The following is a 14,672-nucleotide window of genomic DNA, read 5'->3' as shown; positions in this document are numbered from 1 at the left end:
CAAAAAGCGCACGCACGTTAAAAAATAAAACGGGGATATTGCTGTTTGCCCGCCCCCGCGCCTTCCGTGGCTGCGCCATTTGATGTGCAGCCATGCAAAATATATAATGGTTCAATTTGTCTAAACCCAACCTGCAATTTAGAACAAGCAACTTAACTGCTTATTATCCAAACTCTCCACGCTCAAAATAAACAATAATCCCAACCACGAGCGCATGACTGAATCCACTAACTGGCAGGTCATTTAAATAAAACAAGTCACAGTTACAGATTCGTATTTCAGCCCATTATGTAACTGGTAACGCCAGGGTCCAATTAATAGGGGCCGTTGCGCACAGTGACCATCGTTCTAGTTCTGCTTTTTTTTTTTACATATTTGCACAACAGCATATTTTGAATAGTTTAAAGGCAGACGGGGAAAACAGAAAAAGTATTTAAATGGATGCATTAGGCTCCTTCAGGGCCAGACAGACTTATCGTGTTGCAGATTTATGTGCAGATGAAGTGAACAGCTGGCTCGGATGCAAATGTTCTTTATAGATCCTCGTCGTTAGATACAGCCCGCTTTCCCATTCGCATCTTAAGTGATGCGAGCAGACCGGACGTAGGCCTGTGTTCCCCGCAACTAATCCTTCTTTTACATTTTTAGTCATACTCCCATTAAATCGGTAATTAATGCGCACATACACACGGGAATTTCTCGGCAAGGGGGGGGGGGGGCACTGAAGCAAAGCGTGAGCATCGTTCAGCCCCCCCCCCAAAATACAACGGTGAAGCTGAGGCTGCTTTGCCAAAACACGTGGTTCCACAAACGCTCAATGTGGATTTATTTAGCTTATAATATGACTAATTATGAGAGTGAATGTACATTTTAACCGCCGCCCAGACCTGGTTTATTTAAATTCGACATACACTGCGACGTCCTTATTTTAACACCGACAAACACATCTTTGTCAAATGAAGGTCCTTTTTATGAATGATGTTTATCGCGCAAACCGAGTGCCTCGAGTCAAACGCAAACCGATATGAGCAAATAAATAAAATCAGCATATTTACCAACACAGCCCGTTTATTGCTTCAAAGTGTGACCCCGTGCACTTTAATATTAGATGCTGTGATATGGCACAGGCGCGCGTAAACGCACAAACATGTGCGCGGACATAAAACGCAAGCAAATGACCCCAAAACCCGCGCGGGGGGAAAAAGCGCCCCGCATCACGCACATCTTCAGATCAGCCCCGCCTGCGCGAGAGAGCACGAGTGAGCGGCAGCTGGAGAAGCCCGACGGCTCGGCTATATTCTCCTCTTACCTTCTTATACAAAGAGGGGGGGAACAGTCAAGAGCCTCCTCTTTCTCACGCAGAAAGGTGCGGAGGAATGCCTGAAGTTCAGAGGAGGCTGGCGGCTATGAAATCTTTCGCCTCGGGGGCAAACCGGCGGCTTCTTTTCATTTCAAGCGCTTATCGATTCGCCGTTGTCATCTTTGGCGACGCAGAAGGACACTTGAAAGAATTTCTGATGGGGCTGTGATGTGAGAAACGGGGTGACCTGCTCCGCCGACGCGCTCTCCTGATTCTTAACGAGCACATCAGCCCCGCCAGCATCAGTCGGACGGTTCAAGTTCTCCTCATCCCGCATGCCGACTTGAAACCTCGCTCTTCTCCTCACTGCCACGTGCATATAGGTTCTATTAGCACGCATTTAAGCAGGAGAGGGGGAAGGCTGCCTGCCAGCAAGGCAGCCACGGCCCAAACCATAAATTTAAATGAAGCAACTGTTTCCATTTAAAAAAAAAAAGCACAAGGGGTTTTATTTTTTAACGCATCATTTGCTTTTCTGCTCATGTTTCCTCAACAGCTCCAGAACTGCGTGTGCACCTATAATGATGCATGGTGCACAAAATATACCTCAGAGCTGAAATTTAGATCTATTAGGCCTGATCATGTTTTGTTTTAATTTAAATGCCATGTGGGATCTGTTCTAGGCCAAAATGCACTGTGACTTTAACATATAGGCCTTAATTGAAAATTAAAGCCCAGTAATTTTAAGAGCCGTGAAGACGGAATTGTTTTCTGAAATGTTTCCCCATCTATTTGGCCTTCGCATTCTGCTCATTGCACAGGGAATCAATGAAATGACACCCAAATGTGAGTCTCGTTTCCGATTTCTCACCTCACAACAGCTTTTGAATTGATTCCATGCAGACTGGACCTTACCTTGTGTCATCTTTCTGTTGCTTGCGTGATACAGATGTGACAAGTGTGTTCTCTGCTGGAGAAACCAGGGTTGTTTTTTTCCCTTCTTTCAGTTTTAGCCTCAAACCACATGTGATTGTCGCCTAGTGTTCTGTCTGGCCAAACACTCTGTGGCCATGTAATAAAATTTGGAGTCAAACTGGTGTTTCCAAAGCCACAAATCTTTGAACAAATCACTTTATGTACTGCTAATATAAATAAAGCAACGGCTGGGAAATCAGTTTTATTTTGGGGTGTGACTTCTTTGCGACTGAAAGGAGGATGAACGGGGAGAGAAAAGGGAAAAGACAAAAGAAGAGGGAGAGGATGAAAAAGAAAAGACAGAAGCATTAGACGAGTCTTTCTCCTCAAGACAGAAATATCCTGTGTGTATTACCATTTGTCAAGTATCACTCCAAGAACGTTATTAGTGAAAAAGCTGCCTGTAAATTAACCAAATTAAAAGGGTGGCTCTTTGATAGCTCTTGAGCTTGTTGAGCGGCTTTGTGCCTGATCCTTACTATTCCAGCTCTGTCACAGTACCAAGGGGAGATGAGCTACACCACTGCTAAGCACTCCAACTCAGCAACACGGCTTGTGGTTTACAGCGCAATGCGCGAGGCCAGTAAACGGCTCGCATGTTAGGCTGCCCTCACTTCTCCCGACATCCCCGTCTAACATGGTGTATATTTAAAAAGCACTCAGCTCTTCGTCTTTGTCTTCTTCTGTAATTATCCTCTCCTCAGCTTCCAAAGAAAATGCTTAGCTGATGTCATTGTGGTTTTGGCCCCCCAACTGCTCTAATATTAATCCCATGCATGCAGGCAGCTTCAAATGAATGAGGATTACTTTGAATTAAACTCTGCTCCGTGTTTTTATGTGCGCACATTAATTCTTGTCATTGCTGGTCAGTCAAACAAGCCTGTCTCCATTTGTCTTGACTTTGGACATGACAAGGCTTTGGTCAGGCTTGATTAAAAGAGTCCCGCAGCCTGGGACAGCATTCATTTCATTGACAACTGCAGACGGGCAGCACAGCAGCGCTTTTATGGCATGTGGTTGATCTCACAGAAAGTAATAGCCGGCGCATGCATAAACACATGCGGCCTCAGCCTTAATCACAGGTGCGAGCTGGCCAATAAATTGCTCAAGCAGGTCTCTGATCAATTACATGAAAAATCGATGGGGAGCTGCCACTAACCTGCCTGAGGGGAAATCGGCCAAGAATGAAATTGGTGTGATAAAATGACTATGATGCCTCCAAGCCCGTCAATAACATGTAAAACAGTTCAGCTACATGCTAACCCTCCTGTCAGCAGCCCCGGAGTAGACCCAAAGGTCACAACTGGAATCAGCTTAGTGCTAATTGGTCTACTGTGGCAGAGCGAGGGCACGAGGAGAGGAAAGGGATGAGGCTGGAGAGACACTATAAAGGCTCAATTCACACTGTACAGTGCAAGGATTTAAAAATGTACGGCCTAAAAGGTGCTGCACCGAAAACGTTGTTTAGGGTTAATTCAAGGAAGCTCACCTGAGCCAGAAAAATACAAAAAAGATAAAATTAAGGCTTGTTGCAGATTAACCTCGGAAACTCATCTTTTTATATTCAGGCCAAAATGGCACAACTCTTAATTTATTTAATGTAAATCCAGATTCATCCAGTATCAGGAAATGGTAAAGTACATTTAGAAGTAAAACACGGGACACGCGACTATTTGATAAACTGACCTAAAAAAATGAGGTGATATCAAAAGAGCAAAGGGAAGTTTCAGTAACTAAAAACACCTGATAAAATGAGAAGCTAAAAAACATGTAACTAAACACAAAAACCTAAACACCAGAACAATGACCAACATCAATTCATAAAAACAGGAAGTTACTTAAGATGCTGAACTTCATCAAGACCAACTGAAGTAAACATATAATGAAAGTTAACCGAAGGCCGAAGCTGAGGAAAGGAGCAGCAAGACAAAGCTCATAACAAAAGTTTAAGAAATAAAGTACCTGGAAATACATGATGAGAAAGTCCGTAGGAGCATTGTTTGTGGCAACATGCAGATGAAGACAGATGACCTGACAATGAGGTAAATTACGGAGTGAGCTTTAAATGAGACACATAAGGACATGTAGAAGAAACCAGGAAGTGGGTGAACGAAATCAGGAAGTAGACGTGAACGTGGGGGCGTGGCCAAGGTGAATGCGCAGAAAAAAACAGGAAGTGAAGAAAAACACAGACTGAGATCTTGACGTGACTATTAAAAGTATTTGTCCTTGTAGAGAAGGATATATAGGACAAATAAATAAAAAAATAAAAAAAATAAATGAATAAATAAAAAAAAAATAATTATACAATTTTTCAGATAGTTTAAATAAATGAGCTTCAGGAAGATAATACAGCTTGTTATAGTGCTGATATGATGATGATGATGTTTTGTTATAATGACAATTATCTACATAATAATAGACAAATAAACCTAAGATGTGGATGAAATGCAACATATTTCAAATGGTGGTTAAGGCATGACAAAAATACAGAACAAGACAAAGAAAAAAAAATGTCGGAAGGGAGGGCGGAGAATCCGACACGTCTAATCTGAAATCAGGATGCTAGTCCCATGTCATGTGTTCTGATTAGTTCCAGTGCTTCATGCTCTCTCAGCTTTTCATGGAGCTGGGCGGCTGCACCGCACGAGCTGCACTGTTTCTCCACGAAGCGACGATGAACCCAACGCCAGCAGGAAACTACGAGCGACACATGAGAACCTTAAACACGGCGCCGGGTCAACATCCACTCACTGCGCTCGTCTGTCGGCGTGCGAGCCTGAGTCGTGTCCCTGGTGAAACGAGCTGCGGCCGAGTTTTAAGGAACAGCGTTAAAGCTGTGCTGAGCGGTTTCACAGGCCTTTGGCCTTTTTCTGCAAATTCGCTAATCCATCGGAGGGGAAGCGTCACAGAGAAGGTGATGGAGGGAGGCGGGTGTGTAAACTCACAACCCTCCACGCTGGATGCGAGATTTGCTGTGTGACGGAGCCCGTGTGTGTGCGGGGGTTCTGTGGAAGTGGCGTGGAGGTGTGTGTGTGTGTGTGTGTGTGTGTGTGTGTGTGTGTGTGTGTGTGTGTGTGTGTGTGTGAGGGGGGGGTGAGGCGTGGGGGTGTCTAATCCAGTCCCACTGTGAAACTGTTGACATTTGTGCTTTTTTTCCCTTCATTATGTGACTGGGGCTGTTTTGCGCTGGATTAGCTACAAATCTCCCATGCAGCACATTCAGCATGCGACTAGTAGTTTAACTTCATTAATAATGGATGAAGAGATTGTAATCCAGGAGTAAGAGAGCATGCAAGAGCCTCATACACACCGAGAGGGGCAGGCCGGCAGAGGATGCAGCACAGCTTCTGTTCCCTTAGTTTATTTTCTTACAAGGCAATCCAGTAATGGGGATAACGTTACCTCTTATTGCTACAAACACATACGCAATATTGCATCAGCACCTTTTGTCTCACGGTTGTAAATTGACTGGAAGCCACAAAGGGTGTGTAATCGAATACATGGGGGGGGGGGGAATAAAAGAGGGAGGGGGGCTTGGAAGTCTCAGCGGTGCATGTGCTAGTATCTTCCATTGATTGTGTTTACTCAAGCTTCTCATTGCAGACTATTATGGAAGACCAGGGGACACACCCTGGCCTAGCAGCAGGATAAGGAAGATTAAAGGCATACATATTCACTATTTCTCCCTCCACTGCCAGCTTTGATTTCTGTAAACACAATGGCGATAGGTCCCGAGCAGAATAAGAGCCAGAGGCGTGAAGTGAGACTAAGAGTAAAACACCTGTTGCAAAGATATGACGGACAGCTTAGAATACAAATGAATATGTGACACAGTTGAGCAGTTGTGGGTCATTTAATCTAATTTACTGTTGTGAATAAGTGTCTATTTTCTAATTAGTCTAATTAGTAAATCTGTAATAATAGAGAAGCAAAGACAGATCCAGCCCATCACGCTGCTCCTTTGTTCCTACTATTCGCGCGGAGACCATTAACCAGTCGACCTCTGGTTATTAGAGAGAGGAGTGTAATCCTTGTGGATCTGTTACTACGACTGCTTTGGCAAATTATGTGACATTCAGCTACGGTGGAATTATTCGAGTCAAAGAAAGATAAAAGGAACGAAGAATAAAAGTGGGGGAGAGACGGAGACTTTGATCTGTGTTGCTCCTCTTTCACAGGCAGATGGCCCATGAATGCCGCCGTAATGATGTGGGGATGATGCTGGCGGTGCCTTAGTTCATTCTCTTCTGTTCTGATGGAACCCCCAACTATAAAACCCGACTCTCCCTTAATCTAACTTTTACCTGCAGACTTTCTGAGCGGTTACAAAGTAGCAACAATGAAACAATGCAGCGTACACTCCTTAGGCTGGATTCTGGACCGTGTGCATAGGTGAGCAAAGATAAGAGGCGTTCAATGGTCTGACATAATGGGTTGGGTTGCAAGAAACAGTATTACAGTAAGAAAATCACAGACTGGAGCCTAACGTTACGTTTTTTGGTACGAGACTATAAAGTGTCTGAACTGAAGCTGGTTTAGAACCAGTGCGACTCGTTTGCTGATGTTTTTATAGAGGTGGAAGCTGAATAAAGTCAAACAAACCGTTAAAAGCATGTCTCCTATACAAAACCTGTAACCCCATGATGTAACCTCACAAATCAGTCAGTCCAGTTCTATCTGCTGCTTAATGTTGCACTGTTGCAACTTTACTGGAAAGGAGTGGATGAAATCGGGTCACTCCATTTAAACACCTGCCGCATCGCAGCGAAGCCGCTCAGTTAAGAGTTGCATTTCACTGTGTGCTCGGTGGCCCCCAAAAGGCCGACCTGCTGCCGTCTAATGTGGTAATGAAAAGCACACCGGCAGCTCGAGCCTCTCACGCGGCACAGCTGGCGCGCCAGCGTGAATAATAACCTGGAGAATCTGTCAGAGCCACCTGTTTGTGGACTTCCTGTTCCAGCTGAACGCAAATCGTGTTTGTGCTCGCCGGCGTGAATGGCGCCGCATCGCCTCGGGAGCACTTCCTGTGCCACTTGAAAGTGAAATCACCTCGCAGGGGTTTTTGAAACAAGACAACTAATCAAAGCTTCTGGCTGCTATTATTCTAAGATCAAAGTCACACTGTAATTTGGAAAGGTTAACTTTATTGATCCCTGAGGGCAAATATGGGTTTTGAATGAATGTGTGATATGTTATGATGTTTGGATGCTGCTACAGGGAAATTACTGACTCGTACATGTAGTTATTATTTAACGGCACGATAAACGTCTGTGACGTACCGTTATATCCAGGATAAGAGTAATAAAATCTACTATTAAAGTCACTGGCTCTACTTGGTCATATTCTATTTAGGCTCCTACAACAGTCACTGTGTAGTTTGAATAGTCGCATGTTGTTTTGGATTTGTTGGCGTTTGTATCTGTGCACGTGACTCTATTTATTGTCCAACCGGTGACAGCGTGTTGCGCTTATCAGTCTGAAGAAGCCTGCAACACTTGGCTGTCAGTGGGAACAAACCTTGCAGAGATGCAGACAACAAGTCGGTCGTGGGCCCAGCTGAGCTGTCGCCGCGGAGCAAACGCGTCATCTTCTCTGGTCACGCTCGCCCTCATTCGGGGCTCGTAAGTGCATATTTAGGTTTTTAGGGGGAAGGTTTGTTGAGGGATGTGTCAAAGTGAAAGATTTGCAGAGTAAGTGGCTTTACAACATCTTGGTAAACAGTGATGGTCAAACAGACCCAGAAACAGGCTTCTGGCAAGAATAAAGAACATTTAACGACTCAGACTTCTATTAAAAGCAGCACAAATGTCCTGCTCCCATTATATATCAGTCATTATAAGGTAATTGTCATTATAGCCAAAGATCAGCATCGTGTCACTGCAACAGGCCTAAACACCAGCCACCTGGTTCACTCTTTTCTCTGTTTCTATGTTATCGGTCTGCTGGCCAATGAGCGGCTACCGGGCTGGTTGTGGGTTTAGCATGTTGCTCAAGGGCACAGCAGCAGCTGTTGTTGGGACAGCGGCGGGCACGTTTACCGTCCCGGCAGCGAGCGTCCAGTCACCATCGTCCTTGTGTAACCATCAGATCATGTAATTAGCCGCAGGCTGTCAGAGGCGCAGGGAGGAGCGGGCGCGGCTTTGATGTGCGAGGTGCAACATTGCTGCAAATAAATGCCTAATGGGCTGAGCTTAGGTGATGTCATAGTTCATTGTAGCGCCAGTTGCCAGCCTCGTAAATAATGCTTAAGATTGTTTCCAAGTACATCTTGTGAGTGACATTTCAGTTTGCTTCAGACGGCCACGGTCGAGCCCTGGCATGCTGCGAATGTCGCACAACAGTTTCCACGCGGCGTAAGAGAGGACTTTCATCAGCAAATGAGTTTCCCAACATAAATAAACACTCGTACAAATGTTAGCACAGAATTAGATGGGTAGCAATTTGTCATTGTTCAACACTTTTATAGGTTTGTAAAGATGCTGAGTTGTAAATCAAGAGGAATCAAATTTTATTCCAACACAGACTCACTTCACACACGCAGACACAAAAACTGGCGTTAGAGTAATGAGAGAAATTCCAGCGTGGCCTAAACCCTCACACATGGAGGGACTTGCACTGATATGATAATACTTTTGTGAATTACTATTAGTCTGACATTAAAACTGAAAACAACTGACCACAGACTGTGATAAATAGGAAATATGAATAGGGACAAAGTGTTCAGCCAAAAATAGGAAATCTGACATAACTGAGTCTCCCTTAAGGACGTGATCAGGGCTGAAACTGACAGCAACTGGACAAATATGATGATATTTTTGTACTAGTAGTGGTCATATGAACCTTTGACTTTAAATTTAAATATTATGTTATCTGTTGAATATACGCTTCGCCGTTCGCTCCTTGCTGAAGGACACATAAGCCGCGGCTCAGATCAGACCTCTAATCCTGCAGCTGCAGGAAGGTGTCTCTCTCCTCCGTCCACTCCCCACTTTGTTCCCACTTCCCATATTGCACCCATTCTCCTACACAGCGGCATACAATGAGTCAACGCGAGCGGCCGAAACTGGATGCCTCCGTCCGGTGTCTTTCATGTCTAAGTCGCTGTGAGGAGCGCCTTTCCAAAATAAATCACATCAGAGCGACAGCCTCGTCACGAAGGGGACGTTTCCGCGGCGGCCGCCTCTACATGATACGAGTGCTAATGCTGAGAACAAAGTTCCATCTGGTTGCCTCTGACTGCGAGGGAAGCAGGCCCGCTGACACTGGAGCTGAGCTGAGGCTGGATAGCTGGCGCTTTGCATGTCGTTTGGGGGCCACGGTGCATGCGACGCGTCGGCCAAGGCCACAGAAGCCCTGGAGGCCCCCCCCCCCCCCCCCCCCCCCCCCCACCGCCCACCCCCTCCTCTCTAATGTTTTAATTAATTGCCAGGCTGTCACGAACGGCGCTCGGCTCACAGGAAGCAACATTGGATTTGACACGGAATCCTCTATCGTTGACGGATCTAATTGAAAGTGTTAAACCTTGGTCCACGATGCGTCACCGCCCGCGCTGCGCTGAGCAGGTTTCATCTCGAGCGTCGGTGCAAACGTGAAGGAACGATTCAGAAGAGTTTTCGTTAAAGAAACAAGAGTTTAAAGAGGTTGTGACACTGTCATTCTGGCCGATCCAGACTCAAGGAATCCTCTCTAACCTTCAGGCCACTCAGTGTTGGAATACGCATGTAATTACAAAGGGATGAGATAGTTTATTATATGGAAAAAAACATCTGAGTGGGAGTGGACCCAAAGCCTTCATTATATGACTGATAATGCCTGATGTGAAGGATCACGCAACGGCTGGGCTCCCTGGTGGGGCATGACTTCATTTTGCATGTCTACAGGGGCAAACATCCACTCCAAGCAATTTCACAGCCGTCTGTGCGCTTTCGCTTCATATTCTCATATGTTTCTTTAATAAATATGGGACAAGTAAAATTTGATTATGGAAATGATCCGCCGTGTTGTTGGATCTCGGCGTTCTTTTGTGAGTCAGCCATCGAGGACCTGTTGAACCGCTCCTGTAGCCAGACAAATTCAGACAAATTGAAAAAGGCACCCTCTTTTTTTAGCTTTGCACCTGAAGCAGTGCGATGACTGTTAAGTTAAAGACATCGGTGCTGCTTTCAAGCTTTGGTCACGACACACCTGATATGTAGATTCCTTTTGCTGCCTGAATGTGATTCTCTGATTACAACTTAAACCGTATGTACAGATTTCACCAACATTTACACATTTCTGAGGGCAATGAGCAGCAAAAACAAACCTCAGATTGTTTCGTATTAACACTTTAAGGCATCTGAGGAGATAAAACGAATGAAAAGCAAAGATCAAAGCAATCCCCAGGTAATCCTGTGTTTTTGTTGCAGAATTATTCCTCTTCCTCTCGTCTTGTGGCCCTTGAAATTCATTGCTGACGCCTCACAGGTGTCGTGACCCCTGCGATTGGGAACCTACTCAACTTCAGTGGTACAAATGCTGGTAATAGTTTAACATTGTTTCCTGACATACAGTAGCTGTAGCTGTAAACCACCTTAAAATCAAATGACCTTAAACTCAAATTGAACTGCAGAAACTGGAAGATTGAGCTTTGAATGATCCAGCTTCCACTTTATCATATAAACACTGTACCATGTTTGCAAAAAGTACTGAGAGAAAAGTCACAACAGGGCTGTTCTGTTCAAAGAGCAGTCCATGTTTGCCAAGAAGATAAAATGTTTACTGAGTGGATTTGCTGCCATTGAATGTTGAGCTTCAGATAATGATTGATTGATATTTCCCATTGGTCAGTGAGACATGAGTTCAGCAGAGGTTGACAGGTTGGAGGTGTGTGATCCTCCTGAAGAGAACTGCAGATCCTCCAGTGTGTTGACGGCTTGGCCCCTGCAGACCAGCTGAGTCTTAACCCCTCCTGCGGTGCTCATGGTTATAACACGGAGCATTCTGATCACTGGACCTGGAGGGCAGTTCAAATACCATCAGGTCATCTGAGGCCCATATTAACAGAACCGAGGCTTTGTCACCAATCCCACCAACTTGGAGGATCTTTAAGGGAAACAAATCGATCAACTCCTGACTCCATAACTGCTCTTTGGCCACAGTGGAAAGAAAACACAGCGAGGGCATTGTTTTCCGTCTGTCTCCAGCACTGAGGCGGAGCTGTAACCAAAAACAAAGTGGAGAGTATGAATATCTGCCTGGAAACGAATCAGGATCGAATTAGCAAAGGGGATGGAAACAACAGTTCTCTTCTGAGATTAATAGATGGATCGTAACCCTCAGACTTCAAGTTGAACAATAAATGTCTCCTTTTCACCTTGCACTGACAGAAGTGTGGATTGTGTCCACCTGCACCTTCTCCCCCTGACGCCACATTAGATAAGTCCAATTATAGATACAGCCTTTGAAGATACTCTATTTCTCCTTCAATATTATCTAGACACAGTCATTTTTATAGTAACTGTAATATTATTGGCTTCAGAAAAAATGTCAAGTTGGAGGCTGAGGCTGAGCAGGAGCCCACCATCACCACTGGTCATCGATAACAGCTTTCATAACATATATCTGCAATATTCCATCTGCCTCCTACTGACCCTTTGCTCTTTATGTGCTGCCCAGTTGTCCTTTGTGTAGCACTCTTTGCATTCACCTGCTAATATTTTACCCCAAAACAACACAATTCTATATCCACCTTTTTAATAATGTTGGTTACATCATATTAAAGCACTAAGAGTCAAATAGCAATATAGAACGACAGCGGTGCAATAAAGGGCAGACCGCTATTGGTGTCGGCGAAGGTCACGGTGGAGGCTTTAATGCCCCCCCCCCCGCTGGCATGCCATGCAGCGCTCTGCTCTCCTGGTACATTGCCTCCCTGCTGCCCTGCTGGGACACAAAGCAACGCCGTCCTGGCCGCAAAGCGGCATCTCGGAAAGTGAAGTCACCAGCTATGCGGCTCCCAGCACGAACAGTGCGGGAGTGGAATGGAGCGGCGGGGTGGAGGAATGAGGGTGCCACCTGTTCACCTCAGCTCAACATCTGACCCGGGACACTTGAAAGGAGAGAATAGGCATTCCTGCTGATTTCAACGGGCCCTGTGGGTCCAAGCAGCCACAGCGAAGGCTGGGGATTAACAGATATTTACCAGCAACACTGTAGTCGAACAGTAACATTCCTGCACAGCAGCTATGATTGTGTGTTTGTGGCAAATGTGTTAAGTGATTTATTGTAATTAATTTGATTATCGACTAGAGCTCGTCTTGTTAAGGAGATGGTGGATCAGTTAGGTGCGGAAGAAGAGCTGTATTCTTTTCATGGAGTTATTTATTTGCATCATTTGTTCCAGCAACAGTTGCTCAAATGTGCCATGTAAAGAAAGGCAGCGGGAATTCTGTAGCAGCCCGTTCTGCTCAATATGATGATGTCATTGCAGGGAAACGTCCCTTGAAGTTTTACAACTGGCCCGGTTTTCACAGTTGCCATCCTCTTCCTCGTTCGCCCCAAAGCTCCCCTTCAATCGCTTTTACAAGGTGAGAAGTGCCGGATCCAACAACAATTGAAAACAGAGCTGGTGCATCAGCTGCAGCCATCAATCATAACTCCGATCAATCACTGTCACCTGGCCGCGCGCCAGCCTCACGCCAGTCTCTCTGCCGCGCCCTCGGCATGCAGCCCCCAGGAATGCTGGGTAATGAGGGATGGCAAGGGGGCATCCAGGCGTCCGGTTACCAGCCATGTTGGGAAGAAAGGAAAGATGTGTGGCCAGGGTGTGTGAGCGTGTTTACATTTACATCTGAAGCATTCGAACGCTGCGAAGGAGAGGAAAGGTCACAGCAACAAGATGATCCATTAAGGAAGTGTCTGCAGGGAAGACACTGGGATTATTGTTGACACGTGTGGTTATAAACGCTCATGGTTGTGTGTTTTATGTTGTGAAGACCTGTCAGTCAGAACACACTGCGCTGACATTTGATTTGCTTCTTAAGGGCACAGACTTTATGTTAATGCTACTGTAAACATAAGTCGCGCTTTTCATATACTGATATTGATCCTCAAACTGACCATAAAACATCATAGAATTCAGATTTGCAGATTAGGGTTTAACAAGTTTATCTGCTGTGCATTAAACTGGTGCATTTGTAGATTCTATGCTTTAATAATATTTATATCTCAGATAGACACTTTACTTCAACTTGAACTTCCATGATTTGAGTCCTCAGACTAATAAGTGCCTTTTAAATGGCAACAAATATCACATCACGCCACGGAGGAGCTGGAGATCTCGCCGTTAATCTGTGCTACAAACAGCAACTGTTGGAGGGGGCACCGCGAGGTATTAGGTGTAAATCCTCTTTCCTGAAAATTGTTCACAGCGCAAATGGAAATTCCGTCAGAAAATTCAGGCTCATTTATTATTCATCGTCGGCCCCGCGCCGGTGCCCCGCTAGAGGTGATGAGAAACGGGTGGAGGAGACGCAAGTACATCATGTGAGACTCTAATATATCGCTATCAAACGCAGTGAACTGGAAAAGACAGGATTTAATATGGTATCTGCTTCTAAGTCCCTACTAATTCAATAACATTATGCCACAGATTTATTAGGCATCCAATTTCCCATAAACACATCTGCCTGCTCAGTGTGATGCAGGCCAGGCTGTTATATGTAAAGTGTTTGTGAGCTGGTTGCTTCAGGGATGCACTGATGGAAATGGGCTGAATGTGCTCTAGCTACTGTTTAGCCAATTCTTCATCTCATGAACGCAAATAATGGCCTTTACCATAGACAGTTATTGTAAAATATGTAGTTTATTTCAGCCAATAAATTACAAAAAGTGAAGTAAAGCTATTCTTGCAATGTGGTGAGAGTGTTCACAGCCTCTCTGCTTCATACAAATTATTATTCCCCTTGAAAGTGGGTCATTATTTTGAAGGAAACTGCAGTTGACTGCAGAGTGATATGTCAACTCTCAGCTGGAACGCTTCCAGCCTAACAAAGGACAGATGTTACATCCTTTCCTTCAATAGTATCTTTTAAAAATCGTAAATCATTTAGGGAAGTAATTCACTCTGTCAAAATGCTGATAAGCCGGCTCTTGTTTTGGAGTACAGCTGATGCTGCTGTTGCCAGATTCTGGCAGCGACTGTCAGATCATCCCCGTTCACCTATCGGACCAGAACTAACCTCATTACTGGGGAATGTGCCTTGCTCATGCACTCCGCGGCCTCTCGCTCTCCGTGCTGTACAGTATAACCCAGTGTCAGGAGGCGCTACCTCTCTGGACCCCGATCAAACGCAGACAAATGAAAGCATCTCGGGAGCTACGGGCGCAGATCCCTCCCACCTCCGTCGGCCTCCTG

General features: G+C 45.2%; 1 protein-coding gene across 2 annotated transcripts in view; it reads right to left on the bottom strand.

Annotated features, from left to right (window-relative positions):
* Window positions 1–14,672, bottom strand: part of pitx2 (paired-like homeodomain 2) — a 40,969-nt gene that overhangs the window by 9,255 nt on the left and 17,042 nt on the right. The window contains exon 1 of one of the 2 annotated variants that reach the window (XM_029165763.3): window positions 4,238–4,958. The exons of the other annotated variant lie outside the window; for it this stretch is intronic. Coding sequence (XP_029021596.1) covers window positions 4,238–4,249 — 12 coding nt within the window. The 5' untranslated portion in view covers window positions 4,250–4,958. Of the gene's footprint in view, window positions 1–4,237; window positions 4,959–14,672 lie in introns of those variants that run through there. 2 annotated transcript variants of the gene reach the window in all.

The sequence above is a fragment of the Betta splendens genome, chromosome 10 (assembly GCF_900634795.4).
Source record: "Betta splendens chromosome 10, fBetSpl5.4, whole genome shotgun sequence".
Classification (NCBI taxonomy): domain Eukaryota; kingdom Metazoa; phylum Chordata; class Actinopteri; order Anabantiformes; family Osphronemidae; genus Betta; species Betta splendens.
This window is presented reverse-complemented; position numbering and strand designations above follow the sequence as displayed.